Source organism: Perna viridis, chromosome 9, assembly GCF_037379345.1.
Source record: "Perna viridis isolate PV_CMFRI_1.1 ecotype Kerala chromosome 9, ASM3737934v1, whole genome shotgun sequence".
NCBI lineage: Eukaryota > Metazoa > Mollusca > Bivalvia > Mytilida > Mytilidae > Perna > Perna viridis.
In genome coordinates, this window is record NC_142453.1 from 39491116 (window position 1) to 39509525 (window position 18410).

General features: G+C 32.8%; 2 protein-coding genes across 5 annotated transcripts; one reads left to right on the forward strand and one right to left on the reverse strand.

The window, feature by feature from the left end:
• The first annotated feature begins 129 nt into the window (after positions 1 to 129).
• On the forward strand, positions 130 to 9697 carry LOC148608458 (uncharacterized). 3 transcript variants are annotated; one of them, XM_088543436.1, is made up of 4 exons: positions 130 to 224; positions 3844 to 4591; positions 5637 to 5693; positions 7425 to 9697. In XM_088543436.1, exons 2-4 carry the CDS (start codon positions 3854 to 3856, stop codon positions 8526 to 8528), a joined length of 1899 nt encoding a protein of 632 aa, XP_088399562.1. In that variant the 5' UTR covers positions 130 to 224; positions 3844 to 3853; the 3' UTR covers positions 8529 to 9697. The 3 variants fall into 3 exon arrangements, with proteins under 3 accessions (XP_088399562.1, XP_088399561.1, XP_088399563.1); XM_088543435.1 differs by having other exon boundaries at positions 176 to 259; XM_088543437.1 differs by having other exon boundaries at positions 201 to 306.
• Positions 9698 to 9931: 234 nt separating this feature from the next.
• Positions 9932 to 18107, reverse strand: LOC148608459 (uncharacterized). Of its 2 annotated transcripts, none has more exons than XM_088543431.1 (7): positions 17971 to 18107; positions 16932 to 17069; positions 16238 to 16368; positions 14476 to 15844; positions 14055 to 14085; positions 12871 to 13136; positions 9932 to 12004 (listed from the first exon to the last, which is right to left on the reverse strand). In XM_088543431.1, the coding sequence occupies exons 1-7, from the start codon at positions 18020 to 18022 to the stop codon at positions 10602 to 10604; spliced, it is 3390 nt and encodes a 1129-aa protein (XP_088399557.1). In that variant the 5' UTR covers positions 18023 to 18107; the 3' UTR covers positions 9932 to 10601. The 2 variants fall into 2 exon arrangements, with proteins under 2 accessions (XP_088399557.1, XP_088399558.1); XM_088543432.1 differs by having other exon boundaries at positions 17975 to 18102.
• Positions 18108 to 18410: the final 303 nt, after the last annotated feature.

Genomic DNA, 18410 nt, shown 5'->3' on the forward strand with positions numbered 1-18410 from the left:
CTTTTTATATTTCATTTTTAAGAATATCATTAATGTTTGCCTTATTTTCCGAATGAAACATCAAAAAAAGTTTGATGTTTTTCCTTTGTAGGTACATCATTAATCTCGTGAGATTTCGCATATCCTGAACACTTGGTTGACAAATAAAAATATGTAGGCCGACATACCGATGGGACGAAGTGTCTAAAAAAATCGGGCGGAAATGTGCTGGAACGCAAACAAAGGTGTTCTGATATCGGGAATAAGTTCAAAGTTACATGTAATATCGATGACAAATTTAATGTGTATTTTGTCCAGTTAGTGCATGTAATTGAGACTGTTCATTTTTGTTACATGCATTTCTTCTTTTCATAGTTGTATTGTACAAAATGTGTAACCCGCACCCGTACCCGTACCAATTTTTCCCCGTATCCGAATAATGTTTTGCCAAACTACTGACTGATATCATTTTCGGCCTTTTCCATGATATATGGAGCTATTAATATGCAGTCCAATATATAAGTCTTGAAATTGTTGATAATGCCCACTTGGTTATAATGCTGATATTTCAACAGAAAATATGCGAGAATGTCTATAGCACACTTAGTGCATCTACAGTACAGAGCTGGACAGGGTGTCCGCACAGTTAAGACTTTCACTCTAAATACAATAGTGTTACAGGAAAAGAATTTTATATTTAGAAGGCCAACTTAATGTTGAGATATAGTACTTTCATGTACTTAGTTCCTAATCCCTTTAGGGATTAATTAGTACGAATTTCCTCGGACCCTGCAACCCTCCTCTTTTTTATTTGGATATTGATATATCGGGTTGGGTGAAAACATAGGCTGCACGGACATCGGTTCCATGATTATACATTAAAAATTAAAACAATCACATCCTAACTGCTAACATCATTTCCAAAATGACGTCCCTTCCCTCAATTGATTTTGATTAATTCAGGTTTCAGAGTTTCTAGTAGAAACTTTCTACTTAAATTGAACGTTGCTAACACTCCATCCCTTTTATGGAGTAATTAGGTCTGAAAATCATATTATATCAGCAAAAATCTGTTTCATTACATGTCATGAAAATTATGGATATTCATAGAACATTTCTTGTTAGATCTGTTCTAAAAAAGTACAAAATGTGTTATGGATAGTTACCAAATGTTATTAGCGAGCACAAAGCAAGGCCTAGCTAATATACATGTAGACATCAGTGGCAAGGAGAAGTTTAAGTAAATTCTGTTTGAAACATGATAATATTTGCATTTTTGTCTATGTAATCTACATGTTGTATAACAAAAATTTCTCCCTATCTGTTAAAGGCAAATAGGGGAAGTAAGCACAAACTAGGATAAAGTTTTGCTTGTTTCTCCCTCTAGATATGGCCCTGCAAAGTGAGCTCAATAGAAACTTTGATCATCGAAAATGTACACTTGTCTATTGTGCATTCCTTATTTTTTTTCTTTTTCATACAATATTCATGGAAATGTTAGAGGAAAGCTTGTATTTACACATCTTTCTCTGCTGCTGAGTGCTCCACTTGCTGTTCAAGAATCTAACCCGCCTACAAATTCCCAAAATTAATTATTGCCTTTCCTGTCTTAGAATTTGAATAATACAATCAGAGTTATATTTTTCCTAGGTGGGTAATCATTAGGTTTTTGAACAGCCAAAAGAACAGCAAAGAAAGATCAATTAATACATCCATCTTTTCCCTAACTTTTTTTAACATAATCAAGAAGTTGATTTTCTGATATCAAGAAATCATTTATGGGTATCAAGAATTCAATTTTTGGATATCAAAATTCCATTTATTGATATCAATAAATTGGATTTTTTTTCTTATATCAATTAATTGATTTTTTTAAATAAAAAATCAATTTCTATGTCAGAAAAATCAAGTTTGAGAAAAACAATAAGCAGTCCTAAAGCATCTCCACAGTAAATTTAATTTAGTTTTAATTGATCTTCGATATCAGGAAATAAATATTTTATGCAAAAAATATGATTTTTTTTTATATAAAAAATGTATAGTTTGTGATATAACGAAATCATTTTCTGAATTTGAAAATTCAAGTTGATATCAGAAAATATGGTTTATTTTTTTTTTATAATTAAAAACATTTCTTGATGTTAAGTAATCTATTAACTGATATCCAAAAATCATTTGTGATATTAAAAAAAAAAATAGGAAATGAATAGTGTTCCCATGTATGATGAAGCATGAAAAAAATTAAAGAACTGCATTGAAGTTGATCGTTTACTTTCAATGATAAAAAAAATGACACTAACCTATTTTTTAGTTTGTTTATCCCCTTAGCTAAAGTGTTAATTTCTTATTTTCTGCTAAAGAACTGCATATAAACCTACACTATTCGGTTCAGTTGAAACTATCACTTGGGATACTTCAAGAATGCTATTTTCACACACACACACACACACATGTTGCTGTTGAGCTTACTTGTTGAGTATTATGCAAAAATGAAATAGAAAGACTCATAAACAAAATTGTATGAGCTTTAATTATGATTTATTGATTTATTCCACTTCGTCCATGGGTGGACATAGGGCGACTACAGTTTCTCTCCATTCGCTTCGGTTTTGGGCGATGGTGTTACAATTCTTCCACGTTAGTCCTACTCTCTTCAGTTCAGAGTTCAAACCCCTCCTCCAGGTGTTCTTTGGTCTTCCTCTTTTTCTTAGCCCTTGGGGATTCCAATCTAAAGCTTGCTTTGTAGTGTTTTTATTGTTCTTCCTTAAAGTATGACCAATCCATTTCCATTTTCGGGTTCGAATGGTGTTTTCTATTGGTTGTTGTTTTGTTCTTTGCCAGAGTTTCTTGTTTGTTATTTTTTCTGGCCATCTGATATTCAGTATATTTCTTAGGCACTTGTTAACAAAGACTTGTATAGATTTCATGGTGTTTTCTGTTTCTCTCCAGGTCTCGCAACCATATAACAGGACAGACTTAACGATCTTTAATTATAGTCCACTAATATAAGATAATAATTGTAAAATTTATGCCTATATGTGAATTACATGTATACTCATAACAAAAACACTGAACTTTGATTTTGGATTACATGTTTTATGCTTATTGAAAACTGAAAATCGAATGAAAATGCAAATTTCAAAAAAACATTATTAAAATTAGAGATCATGTCATTTTGTAAATGTGTATAAACTTTCACCTGGAAAAAAATTAGGAAATAATGGAGAAATCTGCAAAATAGTATTTGGGTATGGGGTACAGTTGGTATGGGTTACACATTTTGTACCGTACCTTCTATAGTGACCAATTTACATTAGGACTGAAATAACATTACTAAGAAATTTTGTAGCATTACCGTATTTAAAAATAACAAAACCACACATTGATGTTTTTATCAGAAATTTATCATATTTTGTTTATAGTCAAAATAGACCTTTTAAGAATAAATGCAAATAATGAATTTTACCTATATACTTGACATGGTCCTTTGTAGTTTGTCCTCAAAAGATAAACAAGTACATGTATTATTTTTGTCATGAATGCCAAATGTACATATAGTAGTAATTTGGTGCAGCAGCAGACTTTATTCTTGCATAGATATACACACATACATGTACATGTACAATGTATTTAAGCACCTGATCCAAAGACAAACTATTTTAGCAACTGTAGTATTTTTTTTTTAAATTATGGCAATGAAATGCTGCCATAATCACATCAATCATTTAACATGTTTTATTTTTTGACATCAGCATAAACAATTTCCTGAAAATTTTCACCTCCAGATCTACACTACATGTGACTATTTCTTGCACATTTACTTTTAATTATGAATAAGAAGGACTTATATATTTATAATTTCAGTTAGAGTTTAATGGAGAAGAAATACAGGATCACTAATTATTCAGATGAACTTTTGCAATGTATGTATCAACTTCAGAAGAAAGGACACTTATGTGACACACTATTGAACTGTAAAGATGGTAGTATATTGATCCACAGTTTAGTATTACTGTCCTGTGGTTGTCAGAACATTACAAACTATTTATCTGTTGAAGATAGTCAGTATAGTTTAAAACTTCAAGATTTTACGGTGAAAACTGTGTGTTGTTTTGTACAGACTATTTACACGGGAGAGATTCAATTAATCCCAGACACCATCTCAGAATTTCGTAAACTTTGTAGTGTTCTAGGTTTAGAGAAAGCTGCTGTGGCTGTAAGAGCTATGGAAGAGCAGGATAATGAAAACAAGGAACCAGAATGTTCAGCCGACATTGATTTAGTTATCAATGAGAAAACAGGATTGATGGAGAAAAGAGTTTCTCCTGAACCATGTCAACCACACAAAAAACAGAAAATAGAACACTCACCTGCAGATACTTCAATGATTACTGAGAGTGAAGAATTGACTGATTCTAATGATATATCATTTGACAGCATTGTGAACCAGTCAGTAGTATGTAAGGCGTCTAGTAAACCAGTACATGGGAGTGATGAGACAAGTTTATCCAAGGCTTGTAATACAGAGAATAAGAAAAGTGAAGAAAATGAGCATGATGAGAAAGTAAAATCACAATCAGCACCTGCTGATTGTCCTGCAGAGGAATTAAAGGTAAGGTATATACATGTGATAATACAGTGAAGTTAAATGAGTTCAACATCTCATTCATACTTGTGACTGGGATTAGAGGGGCCATACAGCATTTATCACAATCCAACTGAAAATGTCACATTTGAGAATGAGAAGTTTCTGCAAAGAAACTTAAGAACAATCCATTAAAATGTTAATTTTAATCACTGATGTAATAAAAAAATATGCTAGTAGGTTTTTGATTAAAAAAATAATCGCCAGATACATGTATCAAGAGAATAAGAGTAAATGTAGGGATGATAGATCCAGGACCTAGGTGAAATATATTTCAAAGGTGCTGTATCAGAAATTGAGAGTCCCAGGCCCCAGACCAATGCTAATTGAGCCCCTGATAATGAGCATGTAGTACTGTGAAAGTACTGTTGTTCGTGGGGTACTAATTTTTTTGGTTTTTGTGGGTAGACCAAACCATGAAATTTCGTTCCCATCAAATAAGAGATTCCCATTGATATGCACACTGTAAACTTCAAAACCATGAATTCAAGAACCCAGGAACTTGTTTTTCTTTTCTGATCCACAAATTGAAGTACCTTCACAGTATTCTACAATTCCATTTACTTTGCCAAATTGCATGGTAGTGATGGTACATGTAAATGTTCATTACAAGTAACTACATGTTCAAATACAATGAAAATCTGTATCGGAGACCCAGTGCAGGGGTAAAACTTAAGTAATACGAGCTGGTAGCCCAGACCATAATTTAGTTTAATATTTTCTGTATGTTTAATCAAATTTGCCCAGCTCAAAATCTAGTAGCCATTGGATACTTGGCGAATGCTAATTTTTATCCCTGCAGTTGACAAATACATGTTATACTGCTTCTGTCTTTCCTTTTTTCTCTTTTAAGTTAAGACATTTTGCAGTTACATTGATACATGTAAGTAGTTGACAGGATAAAAAAAGATCACAAAGCTGTATGATTAAGGTATAGTTGCCAATGACGGCATGTTCCTTGTGCTAATGTTGTTTGATGAACAGACTTTGTTGATTTCTTTTATATGAAAAGGATGAAGTGATGACTGAAGATCTGCCGAAAAAACAAGAAGAAGGTGGAAAAACAAAGGTTTGATATATAATATTATTCAACATGTGACCTTATGATTGCAGAACATTTTTGTTAATATTTCAATCACCTTGTCTGTCCATCAGTCCTTCCCTTACACTTTTCAGTAACATATTTCACAGCTTTTATTTGAGGGAATGCTAAGATATTTTGTATACTGCTTTGCCATGATGAGTTGTACAATGCCCTCTCTTTCCAGGAGCCTAGCTCATTTACTTCTGTTTACTGTATGACTTATTTTTTTTTATGTGATGCATAATAGACATTTTTGTAACAGATTTCTCAGCTTATATTTGAGGGAATGCTTAGATATTTGGTATATAACTTCTGCGTGATGAGTTGTACCATGCTTCCCTTTTCCAGGTTTGTGGCATATTTCTACTTTCTGTTTACTGTTATTGGTTGAGTGGGGTATTCATAGCTCGCTTGTTCTGTACAAATTAGGTTGAACTAACAGTAATCATGTAATTCCATAAAGAGAGCTCTTTCAATCTTGTGACATTAGACCATACAGCTATATTGTACATTTAAAGGAGACTTATTGTATTCCACTGACTATCTAAATAACCTTCCTGTCCTATATTTCAAGAAGGTTTTACATTACATCTCAGTCATTTTCAACTTTTAAAGCATTGCACATGTGTACAAACCCAGGTTATTTTTGTCTCACATGCAACGAAAGTTAAGGAAGGCAAGACTAAGGTATTGGTACCACATTATGTTAAGTTTTCTGATTAGGTCAGTTTAATATGAATCACTGTAAATCATAATTTGTATGCAGTTGCATTAGCATCACTACATCACAATACTGTTTGAGTTTCATGCATGTGAGCACAGTCATGGGCTAATGACTTAAATTTCTTTTTAATGTTTTACTATTAAGGTTACTGGATGTGTTAGTTTAAAATGAACTACTCAGCTAGGTTAATGGTTTCATTAGCATCACTATATTACAATTCAATATCTGTTTCATGCATATGCCCCCATAGGCACTATCAAATATTTAATAATTGTGACCATGTTCGGCAGACAAGACATATCCTCAACTAGCTATTTATTTTATTTCAATAGTAGACAAAAAATATTATTAGAAAGTAACATTTGCAAAAATATACATTGTTTAAGGAGGTTGACCTAGTATAAGGGATACAAGTGACAATTCTTACAAATCATTTGAATGTTTGCATTAAACATTTTACATCAATCTCGTGTAAGCATCGAAGTAACTTCCACTGATTTCATTTTGTTTCAAATGAACACTTGATTGGCTTTGGTGAAATTGAATATGATGCAAACATATCACTGATTTCAAGAGTTATGTCCCTTATCTTAGGTCTCCCTTCTCAAGGAAGTTCAACAATTCAAACTGTTACTGTAAGTATATTACGTTTTGCTATTTTTGTGTTGGTCTAATACAAGCATGAAAAATGGTTCCTGTAAAATTTGAGTTAATTAACTAAGGAAGTCTTATTTATTCCAAATCTCAAAAATTGATACCTCAACGTTTTGTGTGAAGCAATGAAATTGAATGTATTTACTGTTGAAATTATTAATATAACAATGGATATGGTGAATCTGTCAAAAAGACAACATTCCCACCAGGATGAAAAATGTCAGCTCGAGGCCACCTATGGGTATTCAATCAAGCATACTAATAAATGAAAATATGCATTCGTATGAAAACTGTATGCTACAGTTATGCACTTGCTTTTTTTGTTTTTTTTTTCATAGAGGAAAACAGCCACCTCTACACCAAAACAGAGGAAATATCAACAGGATATACAAACAGCTATTGATGCAGTGGTCTCTGGAAAGTTGACAATACGTGAAGCTTGTAGAGAGTATAGCATTCCTGATTCTACATTGAGAGATAGAGTGAAAAAAAAGAATATTCCAAAACAGAAAGTTGGCCAAGCAGCAACATTTAACAAACCACAGTCGGAAAAGCTGGCCAATTTATACTGTTTGCTTTCCAAATTAGGCTACAATTACCCAGCAGAGAGCCTATGTATATTAGCTAGTCAATATGCTATTAGCTTAGACAAAAGGACACACAGCAAACCAATCACAAAGCATTGGTTTTATGTGTTTTGTGATGGCTTTCCAGAGGTTAAAGAAAATCGTGTGAAACTACAACAGATGGAAAAGACTGGATCTAATACAGTGGAAGCATTCACTCCAGATTTTCTCTCATATCTCTCTTTAACTATGACAAAGTATGAGTTGATTGAAAAACCTAAAAATGTCTACAGCTTTACTACAACAGAGCTGTCTTATCTTCCTCCATATATAGTACGTAAAGTTCCATTAGTCAAAGAGACTGTAAATCTGTTCTTCTGTGCCAATGCTGCAGGTGAAGTTATGCCACCTTATTATGTGTTCCCAGAAGCCTCAACTGATGTTGATGGTCTGGCTGAAGACTGTGAATCTGGCAAGGCTGTCCTTGTTGAAGAAAAACGGTTTCCATCAGAGCTATTTCTAAATTTCCTGAAAATTCATTTTCAGGATCATTCATCTGTTGATGAGCAGAGAATAATTCTAGTTGATGGTCACTCTATGTATGTGTCTGTGGAAGTTCTAGAATGGGCGGAGGAAAACAAAATCTCCCTGGTAGTTATTCCTTCACCATGTAATGAGAAATTCCAACCACTGGAACATGAATGTAGAGATTCATTTGAAAAAATGTTTATAGAATATTGTGAAGCCAATGAGGAGTCTGAACTGGATAGAAAATCACTGTGTCAGGCTGTGTCAATGTCATACAGTAGTGTATTTACCTCATATGATATCAAAAGTTCATTTAGAGAATCTGGGATATATCCACTTAGATCTTAAAATTGCATTACTTTGTTGTCTCTTTTTCTAGTTCTGTTGCTTAACATATTAGATCATAGATAATGTACACATGCAAAATAATTTCACATGAATCACACACAATTTTCACTTGAATTGAGTGAATAAAATTTGTAACAGCCATAAATTTCAGGTAATCAATATTTGTGTGTAGGTGAATGGTAGGAAACTTATAATTGTCATCAAGGTCCCTTCTCCTTAAATACATTTGTAATTGTAGACGTCATGAACTACATAATGTTATATATTGTTACATGTTCATGAAGTTTGTATCAATCTTTTTATGGATATGTTATGATAGATCCAGTAGGGCAGTAGTTCAAAACTCTTAATTACTAAAGACTTTAAAACTGATAGTCATTGCTTGATGTCAAACATAAAACATGAAGGAGATAGAGGAAAGGCCAAGTCACACCAAAGACCTCAAAACTGGTAGTCTCTGTCTAGTCACACCAAAGACCTCAAAATTGGTAGTCTCTGTCCAGTCACACGAAAGACCTCAAAATTGGTAGTCTCTGTCCAGTCACACGAAAGACCTCAAAACTGGTAGTCTCTGTCTAGTCACACAAAAGACCTCAAAATTGGTAGTCTCTGTCTAGTCACACCAAACACCTCAAAACTGGTAGTCTCTGTCTAGCATGCTGTATTTAGGTGATAGAGTAATGACTGGTAGGCTTTGGAATCAGAATATGTCCCAGCAAGGTGACTTGCCTATCTGCTGACTGCTGCTTTTGTCAGTAAGCTATCACATATAAAATCAGTCTTTTTGGACTAGTACAACACTGGATTAGTTTGATTATCAAATGCTCTCTACTTAACTTGCACGAAATACCTGCCAAGCCCATGGAATGTAAAAGTAGTACATGTGTCAATCAATTTCAAATGTTGTGATTAGTACATGTAGCTATTACCACCATAAACTACTTGCATATAGTGTAATGCGTTTTTATTTGAAAGACTTTCATATGTATTATGGTGTACTGCTTTTTCTATGCCCTATGTTAACCTAAATTAATTGAGAGATTTCCTCGTTGTGCTTTCATGTTTTGTTGTACCATATGTCATATCCGAGTTCTTGTGAAAAACAGGGGAAGGGGGACAGTTATGCATATACATGTACCCTTCTTGAATAAATTTTGTTTAAACAGAAAGTTCTTCACTTACATATGTGAGGCATATAAGATTTTCCAGAGCACTTAAGTTAATCCCTTGCTTTAAGTTGGGTTTGTACTGTTAATTTTCCTGTGTTTGCTTTTCATTTCTATTTGTTCTATGTAGTCCTTCTGGTGTTCCTAGCATTTTTTTGTCAATGGATTACCCCTGATTTGTACTTATGGCTATTTTTCCCATCTTCTCTGTACTTATAATAGTATTCTATTAAAAAAAACAGTAAATTTCTTTATTCTTTGATTTTTCTTAAATACTAGGCAACGTAACATGATTGTAAAAAATATTTAAAAAAATACCAAAAAAATTTACATTACATACACATACATAACAAAACAAGCACCTGCTATTAGGATGTCAATCATTGCACCTTTTGTAACTCATAGAACCATGTATATTACATATATATAACAAATAAATTTGGGAACATAAAATCTTCCACATTTAAAACATTTTCCATAGAGAAAAAATAGAGAATATAAGCACTACTAGCAAAAATGACTGCACTATATTAACTTAAAATATTATAATACATGTGTTGTATCATAACAACCCTGTTCTAAAGGAAGGTAACCATAGTAACATTATTGTTATTACATATCTGACAATGTTACAGACTCATGAATACATGAAGTACATGTATGGATTACATGTATATACTAATTCAGAAAACCATTGAAATCTCAAGTTTATGACAAGACATATTACATCTTTCCATGAACATTACTTTGAGGTAGACAACAACAAAACTGCACTTATTACAACTAAAGAATTATAACAAGCATGTAACAAAATCATGAATGAAAAAAATCAGGAGACAAAAAACATCAAAGAAGTTCATTTACAACAGCCTATAGCTTTGGTTAATTGAATGTACAAGTGCTATATTTATATCATATATAGCCTAACATTTTCTTCAGCTTGTTCATCTGAAATTTTGGAATCATTCTTGGTATGACCATCCAGTTCTTTGACATTTTTCTTTTTATTTTTCTTCTTCTTTTCATTCCCACTATTTGTTAGAAATTCAGTAACTTCAGTTTTTGGTTCTCTGCCTGTTGCATGGACCCAATTCTTTCTGTTAAATTCATTTTGGTCAGTATTTTCCAAAAATATGTTTGGTGATGGGCCCTTCGAAATGACCTTGAAAAATTTTAAATTGTCATCAGCAGTTTCAAGGTCGACATAGTTTTTAGGATCATCAGGTATATAGCCCTGCTGTTGTTTATAGCCTTGAGGAACAGGAGATACAGGAGAGGTATTAGACTGTACAAATGGTCCACTGGGTTGATGATAGAATGCTGTAGGGTTTCTCGACACATTCAGAAAGAACTGGATATTTTCAGCTCCTTTTGGATGATTTCTTCCTAAATGTTCAGTTGATCCAAGTGGTGGCTCATTGAATGGAGATCGCAAACTGCTTGTATACATAGCTTTTTCCTGTGGCTGTTTTGAAACCTTTTTAAACAATGAGGAGTTCCCTTCTTGTTTATTATCATTATCTTTCCCTGATATCCCTTTTATCTTTGTGGCTAGTGATTTGTTGTCTTTTTCTTTAGGATCTTCCCAGAAATCAGGCTCCATTGACACGTTTCGGAAAAATTTGAGATTTTCCTCTGGAGTAGAAATCTGTTCCTGTTTTGGTGGTATGTCGGCCAAGGGAAACGAAGATAAAATTTGACCCTGATCTTTATAGAACTGTGGCTTTGATGCTACTGCTTGGAAGAAAAACCTATTAAGGTCAGCATCACTGTTGGAAATACCTACATGATATCCATCCTCTTTAGTAAACCCTATTGGTGTGATTGGTGAGGCAGGAAGTCTATCGTCACTCAAGTCACTGGGCTCTGGACTTGACCTCTGCATTGGGTTACATCCCCTGGCAATGTCAGTCCAAAATTTAGCAGTAGGTAAATTTTCCTCTCTTGCTCGAAAGGTTACTTTCATCTTGGCATACTTAATCTTTTGAGACTCTGACATTTCTGACTTTTCTACCTTAAAAGATTTAGTATCATAACCTTGTGATTTTCTGGCAGTTTGTTTGAGCTTTTCTGAATTATTTTCAGTATAAAACTTGACATTTACATTTGCAGAGTCTTTTCCCTGAGGTTGTAACCTTCCAATAGGCTGCTCCACTGCATCAGTATGTAGGTCAAATTTCCTCTGTTGACATTTTCCTGTATTAAGGTATAAAGCAGGTGTTGGTTCTTTTCTGTTTTGAACCTCTTTCAGTTTTCCAAGAGGTTTGGATGATGCTTGAAGTGGCTGAACTGTTTGGTCATCTTCAACACCTACAAAATGATTTGTTGTTTTTAGTTCATGTGTTAACTACAATATTTTAAACCTCCTACTGGAAGTGCCCAACAATATTTCATATTTTTTGGTAGATGGTAATGTGCTCTGGTTGTTCCAGAGCTGTGTATAAGTTAGAATTGTGTTTTTGACTGGGATATATTTAGGCAATTTTTTTTCTTTTCTTTTTTTATGTTGGTCTTTATTGCTAGTACTGACATTTCTTCATAATAATAATAATACTCTTTGATTTGAAATAGAAATGAATAATGGAGGAAATCTATCCAATAAATAGGATAGTAATATAATAAATTGGAAAGGGTGAATAACCAAAATATGATCACTCCTGTAAAGAACAAGTTCCACACACTCATTATGTGTTCTTTGGCACTTGTAATCATATTTTGGTTAATAACTCTTTTCAATTTATTATATTAGCTGTAGAAATCGCTAACCCCAAAAATTGTATACATTAACAGTTATTACATTTGCTAAGGATGAAAAAATTTCAATATGATACGATACAGGTTAAAATACAATTTTTTTTTTTTTTAAACAATTGATGAAATTTCTAAGCAAATAGTAAAGAAGGACATGTCTTGTGAGGAAATATCCATTAATTTTTGTTAAGATCAAAGTTATAGGCTCTAAGAATGAAACATGGCTTTAACAAATTTCATCATTTTTAAATCTGTTGAATATCTTATTCCAAATTGAAGAAAATATAAAGGACAACATGCTGTTGTATACTACATTAAAATGTATCGTATTGTCACCCTTGTATCACAATATGTTTCATATCGTGAGGTTGGTGTATTGTAGCCCTGACTGTTACATTATCTATTTCTAAAAATGTATTGTATACCTGCTAGTAATGGATTATGTAGCATTTTCTTTCTCTTATAATTAGGTTTATCTGACTTGGGAGGCTGAACTCTAGTCAGTCTATTCTTATCTACAGGGAAAGGATTGGGAGCAATGGTGGATTTATTAACTAGAGATGGCTGTACATCAGTCAGGCAAGCATCAATGTCCTTTATCAGTTCTTTTGGGTTGATATTTTGCTGGGTTTTAGTTGGTTGTTCTGGTTCTCTAGGAGAATCCTCATCCTCATTAAGGAAAAGATCTTTGCTAAAAATGGAAAGAATGTAGGTTGGGACTCTTTACAAAGTTGAAGCTAAAGAGGACATGAAACTGTGGACATAACACTAATGTTTATTAGGCAAATATCCACTTCAGATTAATATTACGAAATTTGTTTTTTGGTAAAGTTGTGGCAAAGGAGAATTTTCAATTACTCCCACATTTGCAGCAGAATTCACCTAGGTTTTTTTCTTCCATCTGTTGATAAATATAAAAACTGAAGAATCTAGAATGATCACAGACTTATGTCAGAAAGGCCACTTCCAAAATATGTCTGTTTACAAAATGTCATTTACCTTTAATTTAACTTATTAAGATGATAACGCACATCTATTTTGCCAAACTTTATAGACAATTTTTCTTTAAATATTTTGCACTAAAAATGTCTGATTCTCAAAATCTGTGATTTGCATAAAACTGGAGGTTTTTCAAAATGGAAAAACTTCTGATTAAAAGTAAGTATAACTATTTTGAGACGCTAACTAATTTCAGTTCAGCACTATGTTCCATTGTTGAGATTTTGCACTCACTACTGATTCTAGAAATCCTCAAGATTGCATGAAAAGTTTGGGTTTTTTTTCAAAAATATATATCTTCTTTTTAAGCGAAACTGTAATTAATGAATGTACATAAATTCAGTTCAAATCAGCATTATGTAGAACATTTTTGACAGACAGTGGGAAATGTGGAAACTTGGGACATCAACATCAATGAAAAGAGGCCTTGTTTGAGGTAATTTTTCTTTTTGTAGATTCTATCATACATGCAGGTACTATTTGTTATGTTCTTGTCAATTGATTTAAGTACACCATAAAGTATGTGTATGCTTCATGCTGAAAATAACTGTCTGTGTTATACAAATGTACATACTGTATTTTTACATTGTGACAAGGGAGGTAATCCTACCTTAGTGGTATCCTGCTGACTCTACTACTATCTGCAAAATATGTAAAAGGTATATCAAATACATAATAAGTTCTAAATTAATTACTATGAGTAGTATTGAAGAAACTCAAATCATGTAGAGGAAAATAAGTTACAATGCAAGCTAAAGTCATTTTTCTATGTTGATTATCAAATATTTTAGGTTTGTTTTCTTGAAAAATAATATTTCTAAAAAACTGCATTATTATAATTTAACACTAAAATATAATTTTAGGGGAGTTTTTTTTCCACTTAACAGTAATTCTGAACTAATGTATGTTGTCATTATAAAATTAATAAAAAGTGACATTGAGTTCAGTTCATTTTTTCTTCAATAAGGGATAACCTCATCTGTGTGATAGGACAAATGTTAGAGGGTGAATTATCAAGTACAAGAACATACCTACAATATCTGGGACTTGAGTTTTAAACACAGGTTTTGGTATGACAACAGTATTCCTCTTCACTGTCCTGGATAATGCCTCCTCATCTTCATCACAATCAAGTTCTTCATCTGTGGTTTCATATTCACAAACTGGTCTAATCTCCTGTGTATCAGTATCATACATTGGATCAGAATATGTTGGATTAGCCCTCTGTGGTTGAACCACCTGTTTGTACTGAATAGAAGTTTTCTCACTTTCATCATCTGAAAAGGACCCTCTTGTTTCAGCTCTTTGGGTATTGATACCAACATCAATTTCATTTTCAGATAAAGACTGTCTCGACTGTAAACTATCTTCTGAACTTCTGTAATCAGTACAAAGTTCACCATAGATCTTTCGGAGTATCTGCTTCCTCTTTTCTGTTGGTTCTTTCTCTTCAGTAATTTTAGACAAGTTTGAGTGATATTTTGAAATTTCTCTTGGACTTCTCTTTGTCCTGGATATACCATCTATGTTTGTCTTATCTAATCCATCAATAAAATCCAATGCTTTCTTTGTAGTGTTACTAACCATAGTTTTGGCAGCATTTTTTATTTCCTCTAAGTTAATGTAACCACTGGAAGATGTCTCATTGCTGGTACTACTCTTTGAACCACAATCTTTGCTTTGACTCTCCTTGCCATCTGGAAGTGGTCTTTCATTCAGGTTAGAATTACCTACAGTACAGTTATTCTCTATTGAAGTACCTTGCTGAATATTAGGAGAGTTTAATTTTGATGAAAAGTTTTCAACCTTGGTAGTGTATTCAGTTTCATCCAGCTTACCTTTAAAATATCTATGATCATCTCCTGTTTTTGACTTGACAAATATTTGATTTTCAGCACAATGTGACTTATCAGCCATTTTGTATGAAGGTCTTGTACTATCTTCATCAAACTTAAAAGGCTTAACCTCATCTTCACACATTTTGTCTATTATTTCTAATGTCAATGCTTTCTTTTTTCTGTCATTTTGAAAGTCTTCATTTGATGAGGAAAGCTTCAAAGTCTTTTGTTCTTTTCTTTTTGACATGGCAGGATGAACCTTTTCAGAAGTTATAATGACTCCCTTTCTATATAGTTCCTTGTGTATGAGAGGACTTTGCACTGGATCAGTAGTAGAGGCAGATTCTTTATTGAAACTGACCCTTCTTTTTACTTTTTTTTGCTGACTCATTGTTTCTGAAGCTTCTCCCTCATCCTGATCACAAGCATTGTTATTACAGTCAGTTTCTTTTATTGATAATTTGTGTGCATGTATTGTTTCCAAATAACTGCTCTCAACCTCATTCCTTGAATGGTGGTAGATATACAAGTTTGCTAATTGATTAGTAAAAGAGGACCTTCTCTGAAAAATAAAAATGTAGTTTGTGTACTTCTTATTCTGTTTCTCAACATGATCTTGTGTGCCACAAAATGTAAGTGTGTGTGTGTATGTGTGTGTGAAGTTTGATTCAAGTTTTACACTGTGTTAGCTGCTATCAGTTACAATTTTGAAAATGTGACCACAATTGCTTTTATCAGTAACACATTACACAAAAATATCAATATAACAGCAATGTTTCCTCTGTCTATAAAATGTCATGACTGTATGTGCCTGATCACCAAAGAAAGTGCAAAGTATGCTTTTTGTTGTTTTGGTATTGATAGTTGGCATGCTTGTTGAGATTTTTTGGGTTTTTTCCCTTACAAGTCAAAAATGCAAATTAACATTGATTTATTAAAGTCATTATAAAAATACCTTGCTTATGTCACCAAATACTGACAGATATGACACTCTAAGAAGGGGATCAGATATCTTTAGTATTTTTCCATCACTTTGGACTCTGACTGTGAGCGGTTTCATCTGTGACTTCCTTATTTTTAAGAAAACTGTCAATAGATTTATGCATGACTGATCACAATTTTCTCATTTGAAATTTCTAACTCTTGGAAATGATGTATTTATGCCATGTAAAGCAACTATATGTTCTCTTTTTCTATTTTTATCTATAAATATATCCTTTTGAATAAAAAAAAAACATGTTTCAAAAAGATACTAATAATGGACAACCTCAAAACCTTTATCAAAGAAAGGACATGGTCCGTTTCCCCCCTGGATTCTGCCCCCATGTAGAACCAATTTCAAACTCTTAAAATGTCCAAAATCCTTTTTAAGGAAAGCATATTAGGGTGCAAAATGGTACATAATGTGTTTTTTTTTCTAATAAAAAGGCATAGGAACAGTTCATAATCTCTTTTTTTATTTCATGTTACAATGTACATATACACTACCTACTGCCCCCAGTGTTTTATTATAGGCCAAACATATAACTATTTTGAAATGGGCTAGGTATGGCATAAACTTCTTTAGTGTTTTTCTATGAACAAATTACTAGTCCCCAAAAGTTGGTCCAAGGCCTTGAATAAAAGACTGTGTCTACTGATGTACAAACCTTTTTTGTTGAAAGAGACAAACACTCTTTGTACATGTTTTGAATGTATCCCAGCTTGTTCTGTTTTCATTTCTGCCGCAGATATCTGAGGTGTTCTACGTCTATACAACTGTATAGAAAGAACATTAATATCCATCTCTGAAAAAAAAATATGACATATCTGATTTTACAGCAGACAAGACAAATGATACCAAGTCTTAAAAGTATGAGTTTATGATCATGATAGAATGGCAAGAGGAACTTTATATTACAATGTGTTTAATATAAGTAAACAATTAAAGCAATTAACTATATAGTCTCATTTTAATTTAAGTAAAGAATGATATCCAAAGAGCAGACAGATTTAATTGAAAACCTAAATACAAGCAACAGCAAGCATGTTAACTTCCATCCAGAAGTGTCAAACATTTTGTTTTCAGATCTCAACCCCCTCATGATTTTTTGAATTTGCATTTAAAAAGACGTACATGTTATTTTAAAAATGAAAACTGAATAAATGTAATATATTCTACATGTGAAATTTGCTAAATGCACAATTGGCATTACATGAACTTGAGTCTAATTCACAAGTTCAATTTTGGAGCAATAAGGTAACTGGGTGGTAATTTAGATGAAATTTTCACAATTTGTAAAAAAAAAAAAGAATGGTGAGAAAAAGAATACCAAATAAGATAAGTGAGCACTACAAAAACTGGAGTTACAAACTAAGCATTACTTAATAGCTGATAATTTTAACACAATAAATAAGATTAAGGCGAAATTGAAAACCACTTTCCAAGATTTTCAAGATTTCAAGATTTTAATCAGATAACTCAGACGTAATGAATATGTAAAAATGAGAGTATTGTCATATATACACATAAATAATACATTCAACGTAATAAAATAATAATAATAATATAGTATTCACAATAGCAATAGACAATAAAAGTATGCATGGTTTCCAGAACTGCAGAAGCTTCGTTTGGCTGAGGAGAGAAAACAGAATGGGTTTAAAAAATGTTTTTGAAAATGTTTATAATTGATGATAGATACAAACCTACGCTATCACATAGAATTGTCTTTTTTCTTCTCTTTTTAGTGACTGTCATTATGAACTACTTTCAACTTTGCACTTTTTTTCGTATAACAATTTGCGTTAAACTGTGGACTGTCTACCATTTGTTTACATAGTACCGGAAGTCGTGCAGACGAATTTTCGTCACAGTAGAGCTTGAATTTTCATTGGTTAAAACCTTTTCGATACCGGAAAAGAGTACTTTTTATACAATTCCGCCACTGTACTAGACTAATAGTTCGACTGGTATAGGCGATCGAGGAATAATGGCAGTATGCATGTATGGAAAGATTTAATCCCTTCAGCAACAGCATATGGACTTTTCATATCACAACTCCTGCGTTATTCCAGAGTTTGCCGTGACTACACAGACTTTGGTACCGCGCTTATAGCTTAATTGCAGACTTCCTTCTACAAGATTA